Source organism: Bos mutus, chromosome 1 (genome assembly GCF_027580195.1).
Source record: "Bos mutus isolate GX-2022 chromosome 1, NWIPB_WYAK_1.1, whole genome shotgun sequence".
NCBI lineage: Eukaryota > Metazoa > Chordata > Mammalia > Artiodactyla > Bovidae > Bos > Bos mutus.
Window position 1 is genome coordinate 90930993 of NC_091617.1, and position 22462 is coordinate 90953454.

General features: G+C 35.0%; 1 protein-coding gene across 9 annotated transcripts in view; it reads right to left on the reverse strand.

Annotated features, from left to right (window-relative positions):
- NAALADL2 (N-acetylated alpha-linked acidic dipeptidase like 2) overlaps positions 1–22462 on the reverse strand; it is a 1605389-nt gene that overhangs the window by 670696 nt on the left and 912231 nt on the right. For all 9 annotated transcript variants that reach the window (XM_070373006.1, XM_070373026.1, XM_070373016.1 and 6 more), the window contains one exon: positions 13973–14092. In XM_070373006.1, the coding sequence (XP_070229107.1) occupies positions 13973–14092 (120 nt within the window). The remainder of the gene's footprint in view (positions 1–13972; positions 14093–22462) is intronic.

Consider the following 22462-nt stretch of genomic DNA (forward strand, 5'->3'; position numbering starts at 1 on the left):
AGTGTAGCAACTGAAAATCTTTGGCATTGATTTTTTTTTTTTTTTTTTTGGCATTGATTTCTAATAGGAAACGTGCAATAGAATACTTTCAAATGAAATACTTAAAGAAAGATAAATTATCTTGGCCACTTGCAAATATGTTACCAAATTAAACTTTAGTGAATTTTTCATGTCTATAGGCATATGTGCAGAGATAAATTGTGCAGGATAAGGACAAACACAACTGCAGCAGATAAGGACAAACACAACTGCAGATAAATATGTGCAGGATAAGGACAAACACAACTGCAGCAATCTATCACTTATGTTGCAATAAAAAATAAGCAGCCATATTCATATATATATTTATGAACCTACACCTAATGCCTTTTAATTAAAATGAAAAATGAAATCAACTTACTATGAGAATATAATATTAAATTACATAAACCAAGATTTTAAATGCACTAAATATTTAGAGGTAGACCTATGGAAAATGGATCCTCGGTAGATGAACTATAAAACATAAGTCAAATATTGTTGCTTTTCTTATCCTGATCCATAACCTCCATGTTATTATTGTTACATGTTATTGCTATATTGCCATGATTATGTTTAGTTTTCTCACATTTTTAATCTTAGTTTTGCCCTCCCCCTCCCCACCGCCGTTAGAAAAGGCTACCCTTAAAAGGAAAATATCCATGACTTTAAATAAGATAAATAAGTCAAAAGAACTGATCAAATAATTTATAAAATTAGGTTCCTATAGACCTAGAATTACAGATGGAATTACCCCATTTCATATGAGAAATGAGATGCATGTTTCAAGTCCTCCTAGAAACATCTTCTACATTATAAAAAGCAATACTTTAAATGGTTTTGTGAGATAGAGAAGGCAGTACTAAGGATGACATATGATAGCAGAAATCAGCCTCTCAACCCTCAATATTAATCTGATGTCAAATGCAGCAGGGTCAATGCATCATACATTTATGTGATCAAGTAAATTGCTAGAAGCAAATTTGACATTAAGATGATAAACACAGCTATTAACAGAAATCAGGGTCTATGGTAATCAGATCCAATAAGCTAATTAATCTTAGCTCTGACACAAAGATTCCTTGAGAGTGGAATGATAACCTAAAGCATAAGTAGCACAGTTCGAATGATTTAATCTTCCGTCTCCTATGAGGTAAACATGAGATGGATAGGGCCACAGTCACTGGGATTAAATGCTCTTATTTTCAAGGCCTATTCTGGGAGTCTGCATAGGAGTACATTGTTAGTCCAGCTCCAAGACAGTCAGGATATGGAATTATCTAAATAACTGATGTTATCATAAAATGAAATATGATCTATTTTTACTTTAGCAAAGTTACAAATTACTTTAAGCATTAAAAAAAAAATCAAGTCTGGGCCTCAATGAAACAGCATCAGCAGATCATGCTAAAGTAGGGGGACATGGTCTGAACAGGGATTATGTCAGCCAGAGTAGCATAGACACTAGTCATCTTCACAAGTGAAAATAAGTCATCCACCTACACAGTCCTCTTTTAACACTAAAATGAATAATTCACATTGATTTGACTGAAAATATAATAAACTCATTTTCTTAAAAATATACACACAACTGTCTGATTTTCTAAAAATATTTGTAAATTAATGCATCCTTGGAGCAGACATTTTTTAAAGTATATTTGCCATAAGTTGAATGAAAGGTCTAACATCTTCTACTAGAATGAAGTAATAAGTTCATATATGCCTTAACCACTGCTTTCAGAAAGGACCAATTCCTCAGCCTACCTTATCACAAAAGCATTACTAATGTGTGGAAACATTATGAGCCTTCTTATTTTGGGTTTGAAAGTTTTCTTACCAGGGCCTAAAGTGGTATAAAGAAAAAGACAGCTAAAATTTGACATATACTAAACCAATATATAATATAACTCTGTAACTTGCAGTAAATTATCAAGGATACGTATATATATATATACATATATTAAATGTATATTAATGTATATATCAAGAAACATATACAACATTAAGTATTTTAAAGTTCTATAAGCAGACTAGGATAACTGTCTTTAGAAGCTATTTCTGGTACTTAATTGGCCCTATTTTATTAAATTATTTATGTGCAACCTAAAAATATTTTGTTGTAATTGAAGCCCATAGCTTTAATCTCTGCAAAAATTGGAACAGTTCCTAATTTTTAAAACCTTAAAATTCCTTCTTGTGCTTGAAAATGGTTCTTAACTTTCCCCTCAGCCTTTTCTTCAGATTAAGTAACTTTCAATTAAATAATTTACCACATTTTCCTATTCCCTCAACCATTTCTAAATCAGTTCCTCAAATTCTTCTACCCATCTTAAAATATAGCAAATCAAACCTACCTTGAGATTCTACTAATTAACCGTGCTTGGGAAAGATTATTTTTCTACTTTTGTGTATCTTTTTCTTGATAAAATGAATCAGTAAGTTTTTGCTTATTTTTAATGATACTGCCCTGATAGTTCCCGGTCTTTTTCAGTTGCTCTAGGGCCAAATGATTCATATTCTTATATAACCAAATTTCTCTGGGATTCTAAGAAATCAAAGCAGTAAGAGAATACAATTATACAGGATCTTTACAACAACAACAAAAAAAGTGTGTCTACTCATTAAAATCTAGTCTGCTCAGAGTGTATTTTTTAAAATGCATTTTATGAAAGACAATAAATATATAAATCAGTAATCTTTACCCCAAATTTATAGGCCTAGTTAGCACAATAAAATAAGCTTGTCATAATTAGAAGCTATTCCTTTTTCTGAGAGTTTTGTTAACAGCTAACAAAAATCACTACAGTACCAGAAGATGTTCACAGCAGCCCAGCAGTTACTTCTCATTTCCTCATTAAACATTCCATATGCATCCATCAAGTCATTACAATATTCCACATATCTGTCAACCTTTGCCAGGCTATCACATACAAGCCTGCACCCTAAGACGATTCTTATGAAATATTCATAAACATTTTCAAGTTACAAATTTCTCTCATTCAAGATAAGATTTAATGGCAACACTTTCCTGAACGAGTTAATGAGAACTCTTTTCTATAATAAACGAGCTCAGATATACAAGTGCCCCATGATTTCACCAGGCACTTCGGTCAGGAACAAACAACAATAATTCACAGTCAGCTTTCTTTTGTTTAGGTGCCTAAGGCAATGTCTTCCTGGCTGTCAGCAATCTGATAAAAACATCAAAATTCAGTCAACGTGGATGAAGAGTGATTTAACTTGAACGACCATATCCAACCCATCAATTGATTTTTACCGTATTTCAGGAAGACTATCAAGTGATATTTTTATTCCTTAAATCAAGTCAGATTTTGGACTGCTAAACTGGTAAATCTGAATTCTGATTACTATGCCTGATTAACAAAGAGCAGAAGCCAACTGAAAGACTCCCTACAGAAATGGGAAATCTTATTCAAATGGAAAGCATGAAAGCCCTCGTGGTACCCACTCAATGAGTTCTCTTGATGAGAGGGGTGTGGAGGGTGGGCGGATAAACTAAATTAACATTGAAACAGAGGCATTTGCAGGCACCTGTTGAGAATCCTGATTTAGTCCACTCACACCACAACCCTCCCCTCAATTTTTATTTTGAAGATTTCAATTTAAATGAACACTCACATACACATACTAATCACTCAACTTCTCCAGATATTTTCCCCCACATTTGCTGTTTTCCACATGTAGCATTCTCACTCTGAACTATTTGAAAGTAATCTGAAAACTCTTTGTTTAGTTGTGGAGAACCATCATCAAAGCCATAGTGGTGCTAATGTCTGAGAAAAGGCACTTAAAGTTTCATTTACAAACACAGATATGTTAACAAGCTCTGGAAAGCAAAATGTGTGCTGGATTTGGAATGACAGCCTTAGCCCTTCTGTGTAATACAGGTATGATACTGAGTAAGACACTCAAAAATCTCAGAGACTAAGTTACTCTCTATAGAGCCTGGATCATGCCTACTTCACTAGGATTTTGTTAGGACTATGAGTGTTTATATGAAGTAAAATATCTGGAAGAAAAATACATTGTTACATAAATATTATTCAGGAAACTATGTTATTTAAAATCTCCAGTGACAATAAGAATTACCTGGTTACAATACAAAAGCAATAGACATTTGTTGAGCATTTACTATAAGCTGCTACTGCTACTGCTAAGTCACTTCAGTTGTGTCCGACTCTGTGCGGCCCCAAAGAGGGCAGCCACCAGGCTCCCCCGTCCCTGGGATTCTCCAGGCAAGAACACTGGAGTGGGTTGCCATTTCCTTTTCCAATGCATGAAAGTGAAAAGTGAAAGTGAAGTCACTCAGTCGTGTCCGACTCTTAGCGACCCCATGGACTGCAGCCTACCAGGCTCCTCCATCCATGGGATTTTCCAGGCAAGAGTACTGGAGTTGGGTGCCATCACCTTCTCCGACAAGCTAGATGACTATAATTATACTTGTTTTACAAGGAATTAAGTTTTATTCAGATGAAAAGATTTGAAGATTGACTCATAGTGATTTAAGTGGTAGACCTGGGATCCCTGGGAGGAGGGCATGGCAATCTACTCCAGTATTCTTGCTGGAAAAATCCCAAGGACAGAGGAACCTGGTGAGCTATAGACCATGGGTGACATGATTGAAGTGATTGAGCACACAATAGATTTAAACTAAACTGAAAATTACTTTAAAAACCTGTAACAGAAAAGTTATTTTCAACCTGCACATTATTAAAACCACAAAAACTTTATTCTTAAGTATAATATATATTAGGCTATAAAACCTTCCCAATAACTTTGCATAAACACAGTAAAAACATATTTTGAGTTAAAAAGAAATTTAATGAATATTTATGAAAATAAAGTAACATATGTTAATAGTAACATTAAAATAATATTTCATTGAGTGCATATTGTTTTCAAAATTCAAGTGAAAATATTTTAAGCTTGTGTAGCTACATTAAGATTTTATAGCTTATTAAAGGTTAATTTTTTATAAAATAAGTACACTGAATTAAAAAATAGATACAATATATTGTGTAGCTATAATTTTAACTAAATAAATTTTAGGAAGAGGTACTTTTTTCCCCAATTATTAATATTTTTCAATGCTATTTTCTTACAGAAGTAATTTAAGTCTGTCTTCACATATCTCACAGCAAAAACAAATTAGTAAAATACAAGTTGCTGCTCAGAACCAATGTATTCCTGAGGAAGGTAGTAATTTTTTTTACCATAAGAAAATGAATGAGAAAAAAAAAGCAAAAGGAAAGAACTTAGAGTCATACAGTGATTAATAGTTATGTAGTGTTTTTTATTTTTAAACTTTGTTAATGCGGAGCAAAGGATTTATCTATATATTTTATAATTAAAACAATTTGTTAATATCCATGACCTCTATGAAATATCAACACAAAAGTGAAAAAACTATGCAAAATTTCCATGTCAGTTTTCGGAGAAGGCAATGGCACCCCACTCCAGTACTCTTGCCTGGAAAATCCCTTGGACAAAGGAGCCTGGTGGGCTGCAGTCCATGGGGTCACTAAGAGTTGGATACTCTAAAAGCAAATACATGAGAAAATCTTAAGCTAAAGTTTCAACATCATAATCATTCCTGAAATAATCTAAACCCTTTATTGAAGTACTGAGCTTTAAACAAACAAGGCTGGGATTAAACCATTTAGCAAATGATAAAGTCTTAAATTTTTGACCACACAGAATGGTGACCAATAAGAAAAATGGAATTCAACTATAAAATGTAGTATTTAATAAACATTTTGATGTGATTAAACAAAATATTAACTTTCTATTAATGAGTGTTTAGTATATTCTTGGCATTGTGTTAAGTACTTACATGCATAATTTAATTTTGACAACAGCCTTATGATATAGAGGCGATTTCATGATACTCTTGAATCATATACGATACCTCAATTCTCAAAGTTTAAAATTTGTATTAGATGTTTATACAACTACTCTATAATAGTAATACAGTTTCAATTCCTAAAACTATATTATTTTTTAATATTATATAATTCTATTACCTGACCAAAAAAATCTATGCATTAAAATGCATATTGAAGAATATAAAAATCAAAAGCATTTACTACCCTGTTAGGTTATTGTTTATATTCATCCTTAATAGTCTAATTATATTTACTTTTAACATTTATTTTTCTGCTTATTTATACCTGTCTTATTCCACAAAAATCATTAGAGACAACTTTATTTTATTTGTTTTTATGGTTTGAGATGCTACATGGTATCAGCATAATTTTTTACTGTTAATGCAAGAAGTGCAATCTTAAAAGACTATTTCTGTAACTGATTTATCTTAAGTATATTATTATATTCAGTTCAGTTTTGCATATTTGAGACCACTCTCATTCCCCATTATTCAATTCATATTCTTTCTCTTTAGAATTTTACTCAGATTTTAAGGGCTTACTAAGAATAACTAGTATTTATTAAAAACCATGCATGCATTTTAAGATTCAATATTCATATAACCATGCAAGTTGGGATTACTTTTATCACCACTTTGTGAATTAAAAAACAAAAAACAAAAAACCTGAGGTTTTAGATAATACTCCAAAGTCACACAGACGTCAAACAGAAGAGCTAGAAACTAAGCTAGTCTCTTCTATTTTTGCTTCCTGCCATGCTGACTTCCCTGGTGGCTCAGAGGGTAAAGCCTCTGTCTATAATGCGGGAGACCCGGGTTCGATCCCTGGGTGGGGAAGATCCGCTGGAGAAGGAAATGGCAATCCACTCCAGTACTATTGCCTGGAAAATCCCATGGACAGAGGAGCCTAGTAGGCAACAGTCCTTGCGGTTGAAAAGAGTCGGACACGACTGAGCACTTCACTTCACTATTCTGTGCTTCACTATTCAAAACAAATCACCTGGTGAATACAGAAGACAAAACACTGGAAAGACTGGGAAACCCATCTACAGTACGAAAAAAGTAAAAACCGTCAACCAGACAGAGGGAAAAATTGAAATGTGAAAGGATAGCTCAGGATTACCTCAAAGCCAGACGTCGTCATCATCCATCGAGAGATCTACACCGGTGTGTCAAATAAGTTCTCAAAAATTAAAGTATGTCTAAAACTTACACTTTCAGACTTTAGAGTGATACATAATGTATATATATATATATATATAAAAAAACACACAAAACATTTCTGAAACATGAATAGTTTTAGGTAGTTAACTGTGCCTTGCTGTGTTCAGTCTTCAGTCATTTCAGTTGTGTCCGACTCTTTGTGACCCCATGGACTGTAGCCCACCAGGCTCCTCTATCCATGGGATTCTCTAGGCAAGAAGATTGGAGTGGGCTGGCATTTCCTCCACCAGGGGATCTTCCAGACCCAGCGATTGAACCCACATCTCCTATGTCTCCCTCATTGACAGGCAGATTCTTTACCACTGAGCCACCTGGGAAGCCCAAGGAGTTAATTAAAGGGGATCAACTGCCATTTTCTTTCTTTCTTCCTATCTTTCCTTCCTTCCTTTCTCTCTGGCTTCTTTCTTGATTTATGCCTTTTTTAGTTTATAACATTTAAGACAAACAAAATAGTCTTTTTTGGCTACCAAACTTACAAGAATGCACGGGGGTGATTTACACTTAACATATTATAAAAAGATACATGCAAAACTCAATCTTTCTAATAAATAATGTCACTTGTTATGATTTCACAATACTAAAATGGTTAGTAAAATTAAATTATATGATCATGTAGGTAAAATACAGGCATGACTTCTAAATTATGGGATTCATTCAGAACAGACTCCAGACTTGCAGGTATACCTTTATTTGTTTTAAGCCATGAAAAAATTTTAATATTAGGAATAAGGCTGGAAGCATTCAGGATTAAGTATTCTTGTTCTCAATGGCCCGCATGCTGCAGTCCATGGGGTCGGAGTCCATGGGGTCGACTGAGCTACTGAACTGAACTGAAAATCAAATTGCTAAATAGCAGAATAACACTCAGTCTAGTTTTTTCATTATAACTTATGATTGAAGTTGTATTTCAATGGAAACTACCTTTTGTAGATATGATAATATTTGGTCTAAGTCATTTAGAAAAATAACTAAAGTCAGTCGGTGGAAAATGGAAAGCGTTCTGGTTTAAAAAATAATAGCACATTTGGCTTTTAAATGCTTTAAATCATTGTTTTCTGATTTTGTGTTCTAGTCCTGACCATGTTTTCCGTGACCAATGGAGCCTCTAGATTTCTTATAGTTATAAAATATGGAGTATTGGTCTTTTGCAATTACTTCTGAGAACAGGGTATGAAATACCTCATTAAATCGGCCAGTGAACAAACTTACCCTTTATAAGTATCAAGATAGTGTTCACTATTTTTTTGTTCATGATATGCCTTAAAAAATTGCCTTAAAAATGAAGTGTGCTTCCATATACAAAAGCATACATAAAATATCATGAAGTGACAATGAATTAAATGTTTGTTTTTGTATCTGAAATATTCAGAGACTGTCATGTAAATAAATCTGCTAGCTTCATCAATAGCAGGGAAAGTTATAATGCGTCAAAAGTTTCGATAAGGAAGGAGTCTTTCTCTTCTTTCGTATCCTTCCAGCCTCACTGTCACATGACATGTAAGTCTGTACCAGTGTACACATACATATACCACGCATACACACACATACACAAACACACACACACACACACACAATGGATGTTTTAGCTTAAAAAAATATTGAGTTCCTTTTCTATGTACCTTGTTGTACTATCATACTAGGTACCACATATTGTGATGCTAATTATTAGATAAACACATCATATTTTAACTTTGGCATATAAAAAAATAAATTTTAGAAGTACCATCTTAAACTTCTACCACATAGAGTAAATGCTGTTCTCTATTAACTGAAATAAAGAAAATTAATTCTTTTGAATGCAGTTATCCTAGGGATTGAATAAATATCATCAGAAAAAAATAGGAGACTGGGGTAAATGAAACTTATAGTTAAGCAAACATGAAAAGCATGCAAACACTTTATGTGAGGTTAGTTTACAAAATACACTATTTCTCCATACTTATCTTACCTAAACTAGAGAATTTCTTAATGACCTTATTGTCCATTTATTGAGTACTGATTGGTAAATCACCAAATACAGAGATTTCTTCACTAAACCCCTAACTCAGTGTTTTAAATTTACTTATTTTGTGGATGAAGTTGTGTTTGAAATTCAAATAGTATGAAGTTTACTTTTTCTTAAGCTGTTGGAAACAATGTGTTTGAAAATATCAACACATAACAACTGCTTTCTAGTCCTCATTTCTTTACCAGCTCTTCCAAAAGGCCCAAGTCTTTAAGCATGCTTTATGGAGTTGAATGGCAGTTGGTTAACTTACACACTGGCCAAACAATGTACAACTGATATTAAAATAAAAATCTCATCTGATGAATAGATAGGAAACTTTCATTTGTAGGAAGTTACAAAGTCATTTGGATTTCTAAAACATTAAAATTGTGATTATAAGGATAAAAATATATAAAAAATATAAAAATCAGCTAATATTTGCTAGTATTTTACTATCTAACTGTGAGTACTAAGATTATACTCTGTGACTCCATTTATTAAAAAAAATAGCAACAGCATTGATGAATATTTTTTGTAACTCCACTATGAACAGAAGGCATAAGATATTTATACATTTGCAATTTTACCATATGCAAATTTGACTCCTATAAGACTTGGGGCTTAAATGTGGTGTGGACCCAGACAATGGCCCAATTTCCACATTTCTGAGGGATTTTCTTGATTTCTAGTTGCCATGAAATACACAGTAATTTTTTTTTTTTCTATTGATTTTTCAGAAAAAATGATTAAAGGAAAGCCAATAGCTTTTTATTATATTTTATAAAATAAATTTCATACTCAAGAGCTATTTAGCAATTTAGGAATTTGCAAGGGTTTTAGAATCTGCTGTACTATATCTCAGATTGTCACTGAGAGAAATCTAAGTGAATCCATTATGATATATAAGATAGTATTTTGTCTCACAGCTTAAAGAATTAAAGCACGCTCTTATAAACTGCTATAAATAGCAAGTTCAAAGAAACCTAAAGCCTTTCCTCTAAGGTTTAAGTATAAAGAAACTAGCACAAGCTAGTTCTGAGGAACTTGCTTGACCCTTTCCTGAAGCAACTAAGAGCAGACATCAAGGCAAAAAGCTAGAAGCCATCTGCCTTTTATGATTTCTGTAACAAATACGTGGATTTTCTCATCAATCTCTTTCTAGAGACTAAATTGGAGAAGGCAATGGCACCCCACTCCAGTACTCTTGCCTGGGAAGTCCCATGGACAGAGGAGCCTGGTAGGCTGCAGTCCATGGGGTCGCGAAGAGTCAGACATGACTGAGCGACTTCACTTTCACTTTTCACTTTCATGCATTAGAGAAGGAAATGGCAACCCACTCCAGTGTTCTTGCCTGGAGAATCCCAGGGATGGGGGAGCCTCGTGGGCTGCCATCTATGGGGTCACACAGAGTCAGACACGACTGAAGCGACTTAGCAGCAGCAGCAGCAGCAGAGACTAAATTAACACATACATATAATTTATGATATAAACTAATGAGATCTGTTCTTTCTTGGCTGTAGATTATTTTCTACTAATTTTAGGAGATAATATCACAATTATGCTTCCCCTTTGCCCTTTCCATCTCAGATGCAGAGATTCCCTCTTAGATTCATTTTTTAACTATGATATAGATACTACTCCACAGTTAAAATATGATTAACTTTTCTCTTTACTCAGTCAGTCCCATGTTCCCAGTCCAGATGCTCATTTAGAATCATGATTAACAGTTGTAATTCACATATAAGTCAATTGGTCCTCTCTCTTTTTTTCAACCCAGCCATATTGCTGTATTACCTCTCTTTTCATTTTTAACCTCAGAATATATTTGATGGACAGGTGAAGCAAGTTCAGCTCTAATCATGCTATATAACTTTGTCTACTCCATGCTTTCTTTTTTTCTTTACAGTGGGAATGTACATGAACAGATACATTGTATAATCTCTGTGACAATTACAAAAAACAAAGTTGCCTAGAATAGAATTTGAAACGTTAAAGAAAGGATGCTCTATCTTCTTTGCCTAGAAGAAAATGCCAAGCTTGTCACAAGACTTTGTCTGGAGCGGAATACTGCATAGACCTATCTGTTAAATCTTTTCATAGGCCTGTAAGGAGGATGATCAGGGAAAATGTACCAGGTTCTTAATAACTCTCTCCTATTTTAGATAAACCACTATTTCACTACTTTATGAAACTTGTCTAATGGTTGTATAATGTAAATATTCTCTGGAGCAGTCAAATAAAAAGAAATTGGCTGTTTTAATCCATTATCTACTGGTAAGGATTTTGAGAGTTTGGCTTATAAACATTGTTAGAAAAAAAATTAAATGCCTTAACATGAATTTTTAGACTTTTTTCTTACAAAATTTATACAAAATCTTCAGAAAAATATAAAGAAGTAGAAATCATCAGCAATCCCATCAACCCAATTTAAATAATAACAACATTTTAGTCATCTATATCACTATTAGTTTGAACAAGCAGGATTCATATAATATACCCAAAACAGTGTTACAGTGGTTCCTCGTTATTCATAGTTTTACTTTTGGAGGTTTCAGATACTCAGGGTCAAAGACAATTCAAAGTATACTAAATGGAAAATTCTAAAAATATTATTCCTAAATTTTAAATTATGTGCTGTTCTAAGTAGCCTGATGACATCTCAGGCTGTCCCACTCCCTCCAGCCAGGATGTGAATGGTCCCGTTGCGCAGCATATCTACACTGTGTATGCTCTCCTGCCTGACAGTCACTATGCAGCCCTCTAGATGATCAGAGTGACTGTGGAGATATTACACTCACATAATTTTTATTACAGCATATTGTTATAGCTGCTCTATTATTCATTATTGTTGTTAATCTCTTACTGTGCCTAATTATAAATTAAATTATATCATAGGTATGTATGTATAGAGAAAACCATAATATATGTATGGTTTGGTGCTATTTGTGGTTTCAAGCATTCATGGGGGTCTTGAAATTTATCCCCTGTGGATAAGTGGATACTCTTATTTTTTTTCCACTGTACTTTAAACATCCAAAAGGGAACATTCTCCCCCAAAAATTTAGAGGAAGACTTCTTCTGATTATTGCTAATAAAATGTCCTCTAAGCAATTTGAATCACTTGTCTTAAGTAATTAGAATATCTAGTCTTATACCATGATCAAAACTATCCTTGATTTAAAATTTCATGTTCTTGCCCCTCTACCAGATTTACACTGTTGTGGGAGGAGTGGATTCTATCTTATTTCTTTCCTTATGCATTTGTGATACTTATCTATAAATTGAAGATAATAATCCATATCTCAACACGACAGTGATTGTAGATTAATGTGAAAATACATTAAAAATGCTTAGAAAAATATTTAGCCCACATTTCTAACAATGTTACTTTTAGAAGTAACAATAATAATTATTCTATAATTATTATAAATGTCCTCTTTATAATTTATTTGACATGTAAGGATTTTCACATATTTTAAATATGTTTTATGCTGCAATTATTGTACAGCATTCAGCTGTACCAGTATAGCACGATTTTCAATGCTAAACTGGATGTATGTCTGTGTGCTCTGTCGTGTCCAACTCTTTGCTGCCCCATGGACTGTAGACCACCAGGCTCCTCTGTTCATGGAATTTTCCAGGTAAGACTACTGGAGTGGATTGCTATTTCCTATTCCAGGGGATCTTCCCAACCCAAGGATCGAACTCATTTCTCCCGTGTCTCCTACATTAGCAGGATTCTTTACCACTGAGCCACATGGGAAACTGAAACTAGATGCACATATTGTTTCAAATATTTTCTCACATCATTGGCCATCATGTTTTTATCAAACCTGTTTTCCCCCCTTAGAATATATTGATTGGAATGGAATTATTGGGTCAAAATGTGATTACTTTAAGGCCTTCAATACATACTGACAAATCATCCTACAAAACACTAGTATCAATGTTATCAATGTATATTTTCAAGACTATCTTAAAATTCTGGCCTGTTATCTATTATCAGACATTGATTTAAGTATAAGGGCATCCTTGGAAGATAATTTAAAAAAACAGGCACAGAATGTGTTCTTGTGTCCTTACAGAGTGTACCAACAGAGTTCTGGAAACTTTTTTGCTCTTAGGAGTTAGCAAAGCTCATACAGTTTTGAATGAGGTGAAATCCAATATATGTTCAGAACCAGAGCATTCCAGTGACAGAACTGCACTGACCATTCTTTTTTAATAGGAAAAGAAAATGAACTAAGGAAGAGCAGTAGTGACTCTCTATTGTGATGGCTCATTATGAGATACTTATATTGAACTGCTTTAATTATGTAAATGCATCTAGTGGATGAATGTTAATAAACTTCTATTTAAATAAAATAAATCAAAACTCTGCCTCTTCCTAGTATTTTATACTTTAATTAAATTTCTGGGCACAGCCAGTAACTATGAAGTTATACAGTTGGCAAAATTAATCACTGAGGAAAATCTGCGAGATACTAGTGTAACAAAAAGCACATGGTAATTAGATAACAGATTAGAAGTTTCACAGATGTCATAAGAAGAGGACACTGTGGTTCTCATTTTTACCACTCCAGATAGATGTTATAAAGGGAATGCCAATTTTGTGAGGGTCCCACAAGCACACTATCTTAAAGACTTTAATATTAAATTTTCCATTTTGGAAAAGTTATCTTCCTGTGACACATTATGCCTCTTTCTCTCTCTCTCCACACTCTCACTCACATACACATACATACATACACTCTCTCTCTTCATGTTCCCAGATACACATGTAATCCCAACTAAACAAAATATTCACCCCACAACCAAATGATGGGCACTGGACTAACCTTATAAAGTAGTGGCAATTTTCCTAATTTCAAGAGTGCAATCTGATTTGTGACATTTTTCATTTTTTTAATCCGCTTTAAGTCATCTGCATTTCCATAACTCACATCAATGACTTCAGCCTGAAAGAGAAGACAAAGAAAAATAAAGCCCTGTCAGGAGAATTAGGGCAATTTGTCCATTTAGTATAATAAATTCATAGTAATTTGAAATATTAAAGGAGAATTAATCTCTCTTGTGTGTCCCAATCATGACCTTTCTAGTTCTATCAGAGTACAACAATTCTTCTTTGAGAGGTCACTGGAGAAAAAGGTTTAGAGTCATATTTGTTTTTTACTCATGCTTCTGGAAAAGTTACAAATCCAGTTTATGTCTCTAAAAGACCATGAAGTTTGATATAGTCTACACTCATATTTCTGGAATTTGAATCAGAAAACTGCAAAAATTATTTCCTTAAGGTTCAAGAATAATCATGCCATTCTGAGATGTGAAAACAACTCAAAGATTCTCTATGTTATCCAAATTAAGTACAAAGTTCATGATGCCCAGTTGTTCAGGATGTGCACATAATCCAGCTGTGAATGACAACCCTCCAGGTTATATAGGACACAACCGGTATAGCCACATGTACTACTGTAATATCCAAAACTTCAGAATATGCCCACAAACAACTATTTCTGTCACCTTTCCCATTAGCCCCCTAGAGTTATATTTTATATCAATATTTCTCATTTTTAAAGTCTCTTTCATTGACATAAAAGTTGTTGCCTTCCCAGAACATTTAATGGGAATCCACTGATGTGGTTATTTCCTTCCCCACTAGAAAAGTACTGCCCTGAGTGTTCAATTCAGAATATACCTATAGCCAAGATGATTCCTTTCAGCTTAACTTTCTGTAAATTCTAATTCAAATAAAGATGTTATGCTTTCCATATTGTGCTGCACTCACTATGCCAGCGAATTTGGAAAACTCAGCAGTGGCCACAGGACTGGAAAAGGTCAGTTTTCATTCCAATCCCAAAGAAGTTCAGTTCAGTTCAGTCACTCAGTCATGTCTGACTCTTTGCGACCCCATGAATCTCAGCACGCCAGGCCTCCCTGTCCATCACCAACTCCCGGAATTCACTCAGACTCACATCCATCGAGTCAGTGATGCCATCCAGCCATCTCATCCTCTGTCGTCCCCTTCTCCTCCTGCCCCCAATCCCTCCCAGCATCAGAGTCTTTTCCAATGAGTCAACTCTTCGCATGAGGTGGCCAAAGTACTGGAGTTTCAGCTTTAGCATCATTCCTTCCAAAGAAATCCCAGGGCTGATCTCCTTCAGAATGGACTGGTTATATCTCCTTGCAGTCCAAGGGACTCTCAGGAGTCTTCTCCAACACCACAGTTCAAAAGCATCAATTCTTCGGTGCTCAGCTTTTTCACAATCCAACTCTCACATCCATACATGACCACAGGAAAAACCATAGCCTCGACTAGACAGGCCTTTGTTGGCAAAGTAATGTCTCTGCTTTTGAATATGCTATCTAGGTTGGTCATAACTTTCATTCCAAGGATAAGCGTCTTTTAATTTCATGGCTGCAGTCACCATCTGCAGTGATTTTGGAGCCCTGAAAAATAAAGTCTGACACTGTTTCCATTGTTTCCCCATCTATTTCCCATGAAGTGATGGGACCAGATGCCATGATCTTCGTTTTCTGAATGTTGAGCTTTAAGCCAACTTTTTCACTCTCCCCTTTCACTTTCATCAAGAGGCTTTTTAGTTCCTCTTCACTTTCTGCCATAAGGATGGTGTCATCTGCATATCTGAGGTTATTGATATTTCTCCCGGCAATCTTGATTCCAGCTTGTGCTTCTTCCAGCCCAGCGTTTCTCATGATGTACTCTGCATAGAAGTTGAATAAGCAGGGTGACAATATAAAGCCTTGACGTACTCATTTTCCTATTTGGAACCAGTCTGTTGTTCCATGTCCAGTTCTAACTGTTACTTCCTGAACTGCATATAGGTTTCTCAAGAGGCAGGTCAGGTGTTCTGGTATTCTCATTTTTTTCAGAATTTTGCACAGTTTATTGTGATCCACACAGTCAAAGGCTTTGACATAGTCAATAAAGCAGAAATAGATGTTTTTCTGGAACTCTCTTGCTTTTTCCATGATCCAGCGGATGTTGGCAATTTGATCTCTGGTTCGTCTTCCTTTTCTAAAACCAGCTTGAACATCTGGAAGTTCACGGTTCACGTACTGCTGAAGCCTGGCTTGGAGAATTTTGAGCATTACTTTACTAGCGTGTGAGATGAGTGCAATTGTGCGGTAGTTTGAGCATTCTTTGGCATTGCCTTTCTTTGGGATTGGTATGAAAACTGACCTTTTCCAGTCCTATGGCCACTGCTGAGTTTTCCAAATTTGCTGGCATACTGAGTGCAGCACTTTCACACTACTGCACAATTACACTCATCTCACACGCTAGTAAAGTAATGCTCAAAATTCTCAAAGCCAGGTTTCAACAGAACGTGAATCAAGAACTTCCAGAGGTTCAAGCTGGATTTAGAAAAGTTAGAGATCCAATTGCCATCATCCGTTGGATCATCAAAAAAGCAAGAGATTCCAGAAAAACATCTACCTGTGCTTTATTGACTATGCGAAATCTTTTGACTGTGTAGATTACCACAAACTTTGGAAAAGTCTTAAAGAGATGAGAATACCAGAACACCTTACCTGCCTGCTGAGAAATCTGTATGTGGGTCAAGAGGCAGCAGTTAGAATTGGACATGGAACAACAGACTGGTTCCAAATTGGGAAAGGAGTACGTCAAGGCTATACATCGTCACCTTGCTTATTTAACTTAAATACATATTACATCATGTGAAATGCTGGGCTGGATGAAGCACAAGATGGAATCAAGATTGCCAGGAGAAATATCAATAATCTCAGATATGCAGATGACACCATCCTTACAGCAGAAAGCAAAGAGGAACTGAAGAGCCTCTTGATGATAATGAAAGAGGAGAGTGAAAAAGCTGACTTAAAACTCAACATTCAGAAAACTAAGGTTACAGCATCCTATCCCATCACTTCATGACAAATAGATGGGGAAACAATGGAAATAGTGGCAGGATTTATATTCTTGGACTCCAAAATCACTGCAGGTGGTGACTGCTACCATTAAATAAAAGACACTTGTTCCTTGAAGAGCTCTTTGAAAAAGCTATGATCAACCTAGACAGCATATTAAAAAGCAGAGATGTTACTTTGCTGACAAAGCTCTGTCGAGCCAAAGCTACAGTTTTTCCAATAATCATGTATGAACGTGAGAATTGGATCATAAAGAAAGCTGAGTGCTGTAGAACTGATGCTTATGAACTGTGGTGTTGGAGAAGACTCTTGAGAGTCCCTTGGACTGCAAGGAGATCCAACGAGTCCATCCTAAAGGAGATCAGTCCTGGGTGTTCATTGGAAAGACTGGTGTTGAAGCTGAAACTCTAATACTTTGGCCACCTGTTGTGAAGAACTGACTCATTGAAGAAGACCTTGATGCTGGGAAAGATTGAAAGCAGGAGGAGAAGGGCACAGCAGAGGATGAGATGGTTGGATGATGTCACTGACTCAATGGATATGAGTTTGAGCAAGCTCTGGGAGTTGGTGATGGACAAGGTGATCTGATGTGCTGCAGTTCATGGGGTCTCAAAAATTCGGGCATGACTGAGCTACCGAACTGAACTGATGTTTTCCAATGATTAAATTATAATACACAATTTGCTGTTTCAAAATATAGCATATCTATGTTGAGGTGTTGATTAAAAAAATTCGTTGTGATAAATAATGAAAAAATGGAGATGAAGAATTTAGATGTCTAACTTCCTATCCTTCTCATCTGCACTAACATATTCAATCAGTTGTATACAAAGTCCCTCCACAGAAGGCTCATTTGAAGAATATACGAACACCAACAAGAGATGGGTAAATCTATTTAAGGAAACATCTGTGGCATGAAATATTTCCTTTGCCATTACATTCATTAGCACCTGTGGGAAAATTTACTAATATTTTAAAATCCATTTCAAAAATTAGCTACTTGATGAACTGTAGCTCTCTGATAGCCAATTTTATGTGAACTTATCTACTTTTGATCCCCAGAGTGATTTATTTCTTCCTCTCTTAAGACTTGTATCTTTATACATACATGTGTCTAATAGTTTCAGTATCAATTACAGTGTGATTTCCTCAGTAAAGGGCCCATCACACACCTATTTTCATCCAGGTGTCCAACATACACTATCAGCCTATCTATCTTGAATTGAAGTAATTACAGTATCTCCTAAAAGTTAAGTTATGGTACTTTCAAATATAATTGCCAAGAAAATTTAATTGTTAAAATTACTTCTGTTACAGTGGTTCTTGATCATAATTTTGCTCCTAATAAAATGTCTTATTAACTTGACTTTTTAGTTTGCTGATACCATTACCATATAAATAATTATTGATTTACAATTTTAAAACAAAATTAAATGATCACATAACATTAATGATTACAATGCAAAAATGAGAATTCATTTTTCCATTTCAACTTTGCAAGCTCTCAACTAATTATGATTCATTGATAGCACATTTAAACAGGGATATTATTCAATTGGTTATATTAATGAATATATTTTCATATTTAGAAGTTGGGGGGTGGACTATACTGGTCTGAGATAGTGTAGCCAGACTATAACTTTGATTTTGTACATACCAGAAAGCTAGTAAAATACAAGTCTGAAAAAGGCATTTATGTTATTGGAAAGTAGCAATAGCTGCATAAACAACAGTGATTTCAATTAAAGAAATCTTCAGCTCATCTTCTATAAATAGTACATATAATATCAATGATTAAGCACTTTAACATATATGAGGGTTTTTCCCCCACAAAAATATTCCCCAGCACAGGCATCATTTTAATAATTTATGTGGCTTATGTACTTTGAGGCTATGCATTAAAAGCCAATAGTTAAAGAAGTCTCAATGCTCTGACAACCTGACAGGTGATAATATAAATTACCTATTGCTGTTACAGGATGCTTCTGAACCAGGTCCTTTCTCAAAGTCTTTCCTATTTACCTCCAAATCACAGCTTCAAGAAAGCACTGAATTTTTCTGAGACAAATCTATGTACAGCAATATGATACAATGCCAAGCCATTTTTTCCCAACCATTCTTGTTGCTACAGTGAACCTCTTCTTATTGTATGCATTCTGTCACACTAGAAAATTGTTCATTTACCCAGCTGGGGTACTAAGTTTACATTCAAACACCAGGATTAAATCACCTCTGAGTAGTCTTTGGGAAATGCCAAGTGAATAGGAACCTAGGTGCTTGTTGAACTATTCACTTTATATGCACCAGTTTTCCCCTGATGCATAGGAAAGTGTAAATCAGAGTTGCAAAATAAGACAGAAATATCTGTTTTTTTTAACCAGAAAGAAATGTTAAAAAGTCCACACATTAACTTTTATTTAAAGTTTATATGTTAATTTTAGAACAAAGAAATTTTAAAAAAACAATTGAAATAGAAAAAATATACATATTGTTAAAAAAAAAAAAAGTATTAGAATTAAAATAGTAGTGGGTCACATAAAAAAACAGCTAAAAGGATAGAACAATTTAGAAATGAATATTAAAATACAATTATCTTCCATTCATTGTAAAATATGCAATTAGAAGATAATGAGCAATGCTTAAAATAATGAGAAATGCCTAAAAATCAAAACATTAAAAAGTGACATTCTATAACATAAAATGTTGTATGGAAAAATGGAAAGATTATTCTGAGAGGAAGCAACAGAAGAGAATGAATACGATAAATGCATAGAATTGGTATAGTCTGTAATCAACTAAATAAAATAAACAGAACAACAGAAAGTAGCAAGGTCAGAGAAGTGTTTCTGGGGTGCACCACCTGCTGAGGCCTGGGCTCCACTTTGAGGAACAATCCAGTGCCATGTTTCTCTTTCTACCTGTGGTAGCAAAATTTATTCATGCTTATGAAATTATGTATGCCTTGAATTTTTCAGAATTGACATTTTCAACCAAATCAATCACTTTGAATCCTCCTAGTTATTCTCTAAGAGAGATTCTGAATGTACAGAATGTTTGAAAAGCCTGCTTTAACTAAAACAGTAATTTTCTACTCAAAGTCAGAAATGGTAAACCCAAGCAGTTCTCATCCTGACAAAATACAGGGTTATGAGAAGTACTATTCATGTAAATACAAGTTTTATTTTAAAAATTTACTACTATCTTACATAATCTAGCTTTTGCATATTCTTCAAATTAAAGTGCTTATGCTTATTAAAAACATAAAATCAAAATCATCTTCCCTGTTTACTGTTATCCTTTCTAAAACAAAAAATAGCTAGTAAAAAAATACGCTAGTAAAGTAATGCTCAAAATTCTTCAAGCCAGGTTTTAACAGTACGGGAACTGTGAACTTCCAGATGTTCAAGCTGGATTTAGACAAGGCAGAACAACCAGAGATCAAATTGCCAATTTCCATTGGATCATGGAAAAAGCAAGAGAGTTTCAGAAAAACATCTACTTCTGCTTTACTGACTATGCCAAAGTCTTTGACTGTGGATCACTACAACTGTAGAAAATTCTTAGAGAGATGGGAATACGAGACCACAAGACCTGCCTCTTCAGAAATCTGTATGCAGGTAAGGAAGCAACAGTTAGAACTGGACATGGAATAACAGACTGGTTCCAAGTTGGGAAAGGAGTACGTCAAGGCTGTATATTGTTACCCTGCTTATTTAACTTATATGCAGAGTACATCATGAGAAATGCTGGACTGGAGGAAGCACAAGCTGGAATCAAGATTGCCAGGAGAAATATCAATAACCTCAGATATGCAGATGACACCACCCATATGGCAGAAAGCTCAGAATTAAACAGCCTCTTGGTGAATGTGAAAGAGGAGAGTGAAAAAGTTGGCTTAAAGCTCAACATTCAGAAAACTAAGATCATGGCATCTGGTTCCATCACTTCATGGCAAATAGATGGGGAGACAGTAGAAACAGTGACAGATGTTATTTTTTGGGGCTCCAAATCACTGCAGATGGTGACTACAGCCATGAAACTTAAGGATGCTTACTCCTTGGAAGGAAAGTTATGACCAACCTAGACAACATATTAAAAAGCAGAGACATTACTTTGCCAACAAAGGCCTGCCTAGTCAAAGCTATGGTTTTTCCAGTAGTCATGTATGGATGTGAGAGTTAGACTATACAGAAAGTTGAGTGCTGAAGAATTGATGCTTTTGTACTGTGGTGTTGGAGAAGACTCTTGAGAGTCCCTTGGACTGCAAGGAGATCCAACCAGTCCATCCTAAAGGAGATCAGTCCTCAATATTCATTGGAAGGCCTGATGTTGAAGCTGAAACTTGAATACTTTGGCCACCTGATGCGAAGAACTGACTCATTTGAAAAGACCCTGATGCTGGGAAAGACTGAAGGCAAAAGAAGAATAGGATGACAGAGGATGAGATGGTTGGATGGCATCACCAACTCAATGGACATGAGTCTGAGTAAACTCTGAGAGCTGTCAATGGACAAAGAGGCCTGGCGTGCTGCAGACCATAGGGTCGCAGAGTAGGATACGACTGAGTGACTGAACTCAACTGAATAATGAAGAGTTCAGAATTTGAAGATTGTTAACATTTTATTAGCTCTCCTTTTTCAAGTGAACTAAAGGGTTTTCCATCATAGATCTTATTCTGAAAATCACGTTTAAAACATGAAATCCAATGCTGCTTCCTCTGACCCTTGTGATGGCAGACATCACTAATCAATCATCACCCTTTCTAACGCCTCTAAATACTATTCTAGCTAATAGAGACCAATTAAGATGGGGTTGGCATCAGCATGCAGCTATATAAATATTTCGTTTTTAATATGAACTAGGTCTTAATAATTTAAATGACATGTATTTAAAATATTTACTAGTTTGGATAGCTGTAGACCTAATCAGTTAAAATGGGCTCCCAACCAATAAGAAGAGACACCAGCTTGTGTGCTAAACTAACACATTCAGCATGAAGCTGGGACACATAATCCATTTGGCTGATATATAATGTATATCTATCTAAAGGAGCACAAGCTGGAATCAAGATTTCTGGGAGAAATATCAAGAACCTCAGATATGCAGATGATACCACTATTATGGCAGAAAGCAAAGAAGAACTACAGAACCTCTTGATGAAGAGCAGAGTGAAAATGTTGGCTTAAAACTCAACATTCAGAAAACTAATCATAGCATCCAGTCCCATCACTTCATGGCAAATAGATGGGGAAACAATGGAAACATTGAGAGACTTCATTTTGGGGGGCTCCCAAATGACTGCAGATGGTGACTGTAGTCATGAAATTAAAAGATGCTGGTTACTTGGAAGAAAAGCTATGACTAACCTAGATAGCATATTAAAAAGCAGAGACATTTTGGCAACAAAGGTCCATGTAGCC